Source organism: Octopus sinensis, linkage group LG19 (assembly GCF_006345805.1).
Source record: "Octopus sinensis linkage group LG19, ASM634580v1, whole genome shotgun sequence".
Classification (NCBI taxonomy): domain Eukaryota; kingdom Metazoa; phylum Mollusca; class Cephalopoda; order Octopoda; family Octopodidae; genus Octopus; species Octopus sinensis.
The window spans coordinates 40,304,227-40,314,226 of NC_043015.1; the positions used below are offsets into that span (position 1 = coordinate 40,304,227).

Sequence of the window (10,000 nt, forward strand, 5' to 3'; positions counted from 1 at the left end):
TTTCCTTTTCATCCTTTTGGGGGGTCAATAAAATAAACACCAGTTGAGAACTGGGGTTGATGTATTCAACTTACTCTCTCCCCCAAAATTGTTAGCCTCTTGCCTAAATTTGAAACCAGTATTTCCCCACATTTCCTCAAAAATCACAACACTATAGCCATACTCTATTAACCCATACCACTACTGACCTGTATTAAGTTTACAACATTAACAATAACTCCATATAATTTTAATCTGATCTTGGATAGCAAGGGTGACAACTTCCAACATGTTTCTGCCTTATTCAAACCTCATCAGCAAAATATATTTACCAGATTAGCAATAAAAGATTCATATTCTTTTCTACTCATGTCCAATATGTCTAAAATAGTCAGTTACATAATAATTGGTATGATTTACATTAAATACATTTTTAACGATTTATTAATGATTTTAAAATTATTTTCCAGAATGTTCATAACTCTTTCATCAGAACAGTACCACCTTATTTCCACCAAGCAGAAATTTGGATTAAAATTCTTCAGAGTTTCAAATGGACACAAGTGATGTTTATATACAGCAGAGATGAAGATGGACAAGCAATACTGAGCCATTTTCAAACTTTGGCCAAGGCTGAAGGAATATCGGTAAGTAGTTGATACCATCATCATCATCATCATCATCATCATCATCGTTTAACGTCCACTTTCCATGCTGTCATGGGTTGGACAGTTTGACTGAGGACTGGCAAGCCAGGAGGTTGCACCAGGCTCCAATCTGTTCTGGTATGGCTTCTACAGCTGGGTGCCCTTCCTAATGCCAACCACTCCGAGAGTGTAGTAGGTACTTTTTACATGCCACTGGCACGAGGGCCAGTCAGGCGGCACTGGCATAGGCCACACTCAGATGGTGCTTTTTGCATTCCACTGACTCAAGGGCCAGTCAGGTGGCACGGGCATCAACCACACTCGAATGGTGCTGTTTACATTCCACCGGCATGAGAGCCATTCAGGTGGCACTGACATCAACCATGCTCGGATGGTGCTTTTTACATGCCACCAGCCTAGGGGCCAGTCAGGCAGCACTGGCATCAAGCATACTCAGGTGGAGCTTTTTGCGTGCCACTGGCACAGAAGCCAGTGACGTGACATCAACCACACTCAATGGTGCTGTTTACATTCCACCGGCATGGTAGCCAGAAAAGTGGCACTGGTATTGACCACACTCGGATGGTACTTTTTACATACCACTGGCACAGGTGCCACTCAGGCAGCACTGGCATCACTGGACAGATTCATTATAGTCTTTAATTGTTTTTGCTTAATCCCCCCACCCTTCTCCTTTTCCCTTCTTCCTTCTCTCCCTCTCTCTCACTCTATCTGCATTTGCTTCATCCTCTTTCTCTTTCCTCCTCCTCCTATTCATTTCCTAACTCCTTCCTCTTTATCAGGGTTGAAGAAAACCTCACCCATGGCGCAATTGCTCCCACAGGATGGTATATTCGTATGTACAAAAACATAGTAAATTTTTCAATCATAAAATTTATACAATACTCGTATGCCTCTTTACGAGATAGGTTGTGTTTCCACCATGACTTAAAATGGTTAGACTTGAACAGAAAATAGTCCAATAATTGCCATTTGAATGGAAATTTTGTTTTCACTATAAAACACATGTTGCTAGGTTTGTACCACCCCCTTGAGACCCAACTACACTCTAGCTGAGAAATATAGAATACCGCATAAGTAATATAAACGTGCTAAATTCAGTGATGGCAATTAAAGAAGATGTTACATGTTAATTTAATGTATTAAACTTATCTTTAACTTCCATGCTTTCTGAGATTCGCCAACACTACACCTTTCGAGACATTTGTACATTACTGCATATACTTTATATGCACTTTCTGACAAGTTGTGGTGCACCTGAGCACTGTATACAATAATTTCCTTATATATTATATATAAATTATATATATATATATATATATATATATATATATATATATATATATATATATACGAGATTTACACAGATATAAGATTAGAACTTGCGTCCCACCCCCGGACCTTTTTTTTTTTTTTGCTGTAACTAGCATGTGTGATTTTGTTGACAGAATGACCTTGCACACATGTGCACACAAGCAAATAACAATATTTGTTCCACCATACAATTTCACTTCAAGAATCTAGCAAAAACAAATACAAAAATAACAGATAGGCAGGCAGATGGACAGACAGACAGGTAGGCAGGTAGGCAGGCATGTGGGCAGAGATGGACTCACTCAAAGATGTTAGTAAGAATATATAAATTCTGTAATGTTGATAATGCAGCTTAGTATTCTTTTCTACTCGAGGCACAAGGCCCGAAATTTTTTTTGGTGGGAGGGGGCCAGTCGATTAAATTGACACCAGTATGCAACTGGTACTCAATTTATCAACTCTGAAAGGATGAAAGGCTAAGTTGACCTCAGTGGAATTTGAACTCAGAATGTAAAGACAGACGAAATACTGCTAAGCATTTCGCCCGGTGTGCTAACATTTCTTATTTCTTTATTACCCACAAGGGGCTAAACATAGAGGGGACAAACAAGGACAGACAAATGGATAAAGTCGATTACATCGACCCCAGTGCATAACTGGTACTTAATTTATCAACCCTGAAAGGATGAAAGGCAAAGTTGACCTTGGCGGAATTTGAACTCAGAATTATAAAGACAGATGAAATACCGCTAAGCATTTCACCCACCGTGCTAACCATTCTACCAGCTTTTCCGCCTTAGTGCAGTTTAGTATTGTTTAGATAAAATTCTTTAATGCCATTAATGCTTCCACTAAGTCTCCAGTTTCACCAAATTCTTCAGTAACCAAGAAACATGAACTGTTTGGATGAAACAACTTTTCTCTCCACTCTCAGAGATTTCGGCACCATCACTGCTGGCAGATGTTTACAAAATGAGTTCACATAAATTTTGAAATGTTACCTGGGTACCTTCTGGAAGATAAGTGCTTAACTCATGTTTGTGTTTTAGTTTAGAAAAATGAGTTCCTGGCAGTGAAAGGAAATGGGGGATGGTTGGGTCTGGAGATTCTGGAGAGATGGGTGAGAGGAGGTAGTGTTCTATGGTATGATAGTAGAAGGGGGGGAGAGGTGAGAGGGAGTAAGATGGTAATGAGTGGAGGAGAGAGAAGAAGAGGGAAGAAATATATTGAAGAGGTAGAAGAGGAGGAATAGAAAGAATGTAAGGCTGGTGATGTGAAAGAGATAGAATAATTAATGTGATAACGATGGTGAAATTGGTTGATGAGTTGTATAAATTCCATAATGAAGTAAAATTTAATGTAGGTAATGAGGAATTTGAAACCAAGATACCGAGGTTTATGACCAAATTTGGAATTTGGTGGAATTACAATTATGATAATTCTGTTTGTCATTGCGTTACTTGGCCCATCGATAACGCTTTTGCGAGATTGGAGAAAAAGAGGGAGAAAGAAAAGAGGAACAGAGAAGTGTCGATGATGTGAGGGAGAAGGGATGTAATTGTAATGCTGTCATGTGATTAGATGAAGGGAAAGAGAGGGGAAAGAAAAAGGAGAGAGGAAAAGAGGAAAAGGTGAAGAAAGTGGGAGAATGAAAAAAAGGGAGAGAGAAGCGTTCATGACATGAGGTAGGGAGAATGTAATATTTAATATGTGATCAAAAAAGTTAGTTGAAAGTAGAGGAGAAGAGTTAAAAATATAATTTTAGCAGAGAGGTGATGTTCTGATGATGAGGTTAAAAAAGGTAGAGAGAGAGAGGGGGGAGAGAGATGCTTACTAGCACTCAACCGCTTTATATTCTGAGTTCAAATTCCACTGAGGTTAACTTTGCCTTTCATCTTTTCAGTGAGTCAATGAAATAAGTACCAGTGGTGTATTGGGGTCAATGTAATCGACTTACCCCTCCCCGAAATTGCTGGCCTTGTACCAAAATTTGAAAACATCATTATCATTATTATTATTATTCTATGTTTGACTTTTGCTTTACATTTGTACAAGCTGGCACCCAGAGACCTCAAGAGACAAGTTGGAAGTTTATTTTTATTATTATTGTTGTTGTTGTTGATATTATTATTATTACGCCAAAAATTCTTATATACACACGCTGACATAGAACCAGCGTTGAACCCTTTATTCACAATATTACCAAATCTGGAACTGAACTATGGTCTGTCTATAGCACTTCTTCAGCATTACCTGACACCTTTGGGTCTCAATGATACCATTATCTCTTATATATATATATTTTTTTTCTTTTACAGTCATTTGACTGCGGCCATGCTAGGGCACCCGCCTTTAGTCGAGCAAATCGACCCCGGGACTTATTCTTTGGAAGCCCAGTACTTATTCTATCGGTCTCTTTTGCAGAACCGCTAAGTAACGGGGACATAAACACACCAGCATTGGTTGTCAAGCAATGCTAGTGGGACAAACACAGACATACAAACACACACACACACACACATATATATATATACATACATATATACGACGGTCTTCTTTCAGTTTCTGTCTACCAAATCCACTCACAAGGCTTTGGTCGGCCCGGGGCTATAGCAGAAGACACTTGCCAAAGATGCCATGCAGTGGGACTGAACCCGGAACCATGTGGCTGGTTAGCAAGCTACTTACCACATATATATATATATATATATTAATATTGTAAAATGCTTAATGTTCTGGTTTAATATTAATGTAATCATTTGTTTTTTCCGTTCTTTCTTCTGTTAGATTGAGAAAACCATTCGGATCTTTCCAGGAGTGGAAAACTACACAGATTCTCTGGTATCCCTGAAAACCTTGCAATCACGAGTGATATTACTGTATGCTTTGTAAGTATCAGATATCTAAAGATATCACATACTTGACTGTTTGTTTTTATTAATGGGAGGTGAACTCAATACATGAAGTAGAGTATATGCAATCTTTTATTACTTGAGACTGTAACAGCAGTGGCTCAGCGACCATGAGTTTCATTTCATGTCAAGGCATTCACCAGATTCTGGTAAGTAACTTGGTATGACAGAAAGTTATACCCATACAGTACTGCTTGCGCATGTACACACATATATACACTCACAGAGATAGGTTTACAAACGGAAGGTAAGAGCTCCCAACATGCGTTGTAGAGTTTGAATATTTATATTAACAATATTAACTACTTGGGAAGACTCATCAAGCGAAGTGGAATCGTAGTTGTGGCCGTTGCCAGTGTTATGCGAATGGCACCTATGCCAGTGGTGCATAAAAAGCACCCACTACACTCTTGGAGCAGTTAGCATTAAGACGAGCATCCAGTTATAGAAACCAAACCAAAGCAAACTGGAACCGGGTGCAGCTCTCATCAAACCATCTGACCAGGTTTTAGGTATCTACAAGACAGCAAGCAGAAATGTCCAATAGTCAGTCATATACATCAGCGGACATGCACGCACGCACACACGCACATTAGTATAGTAAGTACATGAACAGCTAAGAGCATGCCAGCATGGAAAGCGGACATTAAATGATGATGATGATTATATATATATATATATATATATATAGTGTAATAAATAAAATATATGCATACATACAAACATATATGTACGTACCTACATCTACATGTATATATACATGTATATATAAATATATATACGTGAGTACAGGACACCACAAATATACGTAGAACTCAACGAGAAATGAAAACGGAAAAACCATTTTTTTACAACAGAAAAACAGAGTACAGGACATACTACACAAGGAAAAATCCCCTATCATCAGCTGTCACTAGTTTGACCCCCTCTGCGAGGTAATTTTATTTTAATTCTCTCGCGGGAAGGACTAGTTTGGCGAGTCGTGTCATGTCTTGCCTTCGAAACACGCTGGAGTCGAACTAGTGACAGCTGATGATAGGGGATTTTTCCTTGTGTAGTATGTCCTGTACTCTGTTTTTCTGTTGTAAAAAAATGGTTTTTCGTTTCTTGTTGAGTTCTACGTCTCTGTTTTTCTGTTGTAAAAAAATGGTTTTTAGTTTTCGTTTTTCGTTTCTCGTTGAGTTCTACGTCTAGTTGTGGTGTCCTGTACTCACGTATATATATTTATATATGCATGTATATATACATGTAGATGTAGGTACGTACATATATGCTTGTATGTATGCATATATTTTATTTATTACACTATTGTTTAACAGCGCCCTTGCGTCGGTTCGATTCGTTCGCTTCGTTCCATTTCTTATTCTCCCAGTACTGTTTTATATATATATATATATATATATATATATATACATAATAATAATATTAGGGAGTAAATCCAAACTTACAGGGAAAAATTAGATTTAGGATTAAATCTAATTTTATAGTATAAATATATATTATATATATATATTATATTAAATTAGAGATAAATTTAACTTTAATTTAATATTTTAAATTTTGAATTTTATTTTTTATATATTTTTTTATTAATTAATTTAATTTCTATCTATTGGTTTATGATTTTCACTGTTTGATTTGCCTAATAGTGGTTTTATCTCTAATTTAATATAATATATATAATATATATATATATATCATCATCATCATCATCATTTAACGTCCGCTTTCCATGCTAGCATGGGTTGGATGGTTTGACTGAGGACTGGCGAACCAGATGGCTGCACCAGGCTCCAATCTGATCTGGCAGAGTTTCTACAGCTGGATGCCCTTCCTAACGCCAACCACTCTGAGGGTGTAATGGATGCTTGTTATGTGCCACCGGCATGGGGGCCAGTCATGTAGTACTGGCGACAGCCATGCTCAAATGGTATTTTTTACATGCCACCTGCACAGGAACCAGTTCAGTGGCACTGGCAACAACCTCACTTGTATATATATATATATATATATATATATTTGTAAAAAAGAAGTTTGAAAACGCCACTATATTAGATAAATTTTTATTTTCTTAGAAATTTTACAATGTTTCGGCTCTTGAAAAAACGAACCTTATCAAAAATATTTTAAAAAGTTAAGTATAATAGAAAAGTTCATAATTGTTTCTTACTGGTCTCAACAGAGTCCACGTGATGGTTTTTTTGTGGGGGAGAGCATAATAGCTGTAATTTTAAAGTTGAGTGTAATAAAGAAGTTCATAATTGTTTCTTACTGGTCTCAACAGGATCCACGTAGTTGTTTTTAGCTGTCTTATGTGTTCAAATGACCCGCAGCTGAAATATATATATATATACATATTAATGTCTGATTTTATTTTCAGGATGGGTTTTTTTGGGGTGGGGGGCAGGGTTGCCCCAAAACAATTTTACATCAATCTGATAGATTACTCAATACTTTTGTGAGTACAAATTTATTATCCTTAGACAAGAATTTTGTTGACAGTGACTTCGCAGTTTCGACCAGCCAAGCCATCATCAGACCGTATATATATAATTGTCTTCAAAGCAGTTTTTCCTAACCTCACCAATTTCCTCCGATTCTTTTACTCATTTTCCCTTTGATGTTTTTTTCAGGAACCTGTAATATTGATTTTATTTCTACAAAACGGTTTTGTCTTTACTTCCAGAAAAGAAGATTCTGAGCGAATATTTACCGATGCTGGAGATCTGGAATTAACATCAACTGGCTACGCTTGGCTAGTGACAGAACAGTCATTACAAGCTTCAAATATTCCTGTAGGTAAGTGACATGCTTGACTTGAATATCTATTAAAACATGTGGCCAACATGGAGAGAACATGTGGATATGGTTGTTGTTTTCTGTCTGGTCAACTCCGTCTGTGATTACAGATCAACGGAACAGCCTGCTAGTGAAATTAACGTGCAAGTGGCTGAGCACTCCACAGACACGTGTACCCTTAACATAGTTCTCGAGGAGATTCAGCGTGACACAGACTGTGACAAGGCTGGCCCTTTGAAATACAGGTACAACAGAAACAGGAAGAAAGAGTGAGAGAAAGTTGTGGTGAAAGAGTACAGCAGGATTCACTACCATCCCCTGCCGGAGCCTCGTGGAGCTTTAGGTGTTTTCGCTCAATAAACAATCGCAATGCCCAGTCTGGGAATTGAAACCATGATCCTACAACCACTGCCCTAACCACTGGACCATTGCACCTCCACATTCCAACAGTATCTCATAAGTAACTTTAAGGTGTCAAGCTGGCATTCTGTGTTCAAATTCTGCCAAGGTCAACTTTGCATTTTGGGGTCTTTAGAATAAATACCAGTTGAGTACTGGGGTTGATATAACTTATCCCCTCCCCTGAAATTGTAAAAACCCTGCCGAAACAGACACGGAAGCCTGGGGCAGTCATTTGCCCGACCAGCTCCTGTCAAACTGTCCAAACCATGCCAGCATGGAAAGTGGACGTTAAAGGATGATGATGATGATGTTCAACAGCAGCAGCAGTGGAGGCGCAATGGCCCAGTGGTTAGGGCAGCGGACTCACGGTCGGAAGATCGCGTTTCGATTCCCAGACTGGGTGTTGTGTGTGTTTATTGAGCGAAAACACCTAAAAGCTCCACGAGGCTCCGGCAGGGGGTGGTGGCCACCCCTGTTGTACTCTTTCGCTCCAACTTTCTCTCACTCTTTCTTCCTGTTTCTTGTCCCCGACTTCCTACGGAACTGCTGAGAGCCTGGATGCGCATTCATCCATCAGTCGATGCTCTCGGTGTCGGGGGTTGACCTGCTTTCTCTTCTGCGGGTCTTACGAATAGCAAAGACCACGTTTCGGACTTCTCCCATCTTGAAATGTTGTATGAGACGTAGTATGGTGTCCTAAGTATATATCTCCGTTCCTACCATGACCATTATGACTGCCACCTATCATCACAATTTGTCTCACTCTCCTCCCTTTTTATCACCACCACCACCACTACCGCTCTACCTCCTTCACCACCATCCTTATCACCTTATATTTTTCCCTGTTCCAGGCACATTAGGTACTCAATTAATTAACGGCACTAACGAAGCAGCACATATTCAAGACAGTATTTCATTAATTTCACAAGCATTCGTTCGTCTTCGTAAAGAGATGAACATCTCGGAACCCCTTAGCCAATGCACTGAAATCAATATGCCGTGGTATGAAGGGAAGACCATTCTACAGTGAGTACCGGAACCTTCCTTGTTTTTATTGTTGTTGTTGTTGATGCTTAAGCCGTCTCTGTGAATATGTATTTGTTTTTATTCCTTCAAAACTGAGGATTCCATCACTACTCAAAGCTTCTACTATTTAATCCTTTTGACAAAAAACAGTATCTCTCTCTCTCTCTCTCTCTCTCTATATATATATATATATATATATATATAGCTACTATTCTTTCCATGTTCCCTACTTCACTAAATGGCTGTTTCTCTGTTAAAATATTTGGAGTCTCTTCTTGTGGTACCATTTATATAAGTTAAACAAAATAATTAAAGCCATGTAATATGTACTTGTGTTAATTTCATTCACCTCCTATCATAAATTATCTATAAATTGATATTTTGATATAACTCAACCCTATTCATAGCAAAAATATTAAAATGACTAAACGTCAGGTATTCTTCAAACTTCACTCTGTCATTAAATTTGCCATATTCCAGTTAAGCTTTCTTCATGTGGCCACATAGTAAAATCAAAGTCAGTTGTGTTACATCGGTCATTTGGAATGAGACTTTGGCAAGATTCTGTCTTTCTGCCAAAAATTATGCACTACCAGTGCCATATTTGCTAGAAATCTCTTCTTATGAAAGGTTGATAAATGTAGAAGATTTGATGCAATAATTTGACCAATTAAGTTCAGTGTTTAATTGATATTTCATAATCCTAATCTATAGCTATGAGTAGGGTATTTTTACATCGAAATATCAACTGTGTAGTTGATACGGAAAGGATTCGTTTAATGCTTATTTGTTCTGTGTGGTTTCATTAGTTCATTTATCTTGTATAAAAAGTACTTCTAGAAAAACCCTTTTAATATTTCAGTTACATTGCATGTGTGTGTGTGAGTGTGTGTGTATGTG

The 10,000-nt window shown here is 38.1% G+C and overlaps 1 protein-coding gene across 2 annotated transcripts in view; it reads left to right on the top strand.

The window, feature by feature from the left end:
* Window positions 1-10,000, top strand: part of LOC115222119 (glutamate receptor ionotropic, NMDA 1-like) — a 98,649-nt gene that overhangs the window by 20,460 nt on the left and 68,189 nt on the right. For both annotated transcript variants that reach the window (XM_029792248.2, XM_029792249.2), the window contains exons 3-6: window positions 450-626; window positions 4,749-4,849; window positions 7,560-7,672; window positions 8,926-9,100. In XM_029792248.2, coding sequence (XP_029648108.1) covers window positions 450-626; window positions 4,749-4,849; window positions 7,560-7,672; window positions 8,926-9,100 — 566 coding nt within the window. The remainder of the gene's footprint in view (window positions 1-449; window positions 627-4,748; window positions 4,850-7,559; window positions 7,673-8,925; window positions 9,101-10,000) is intronic.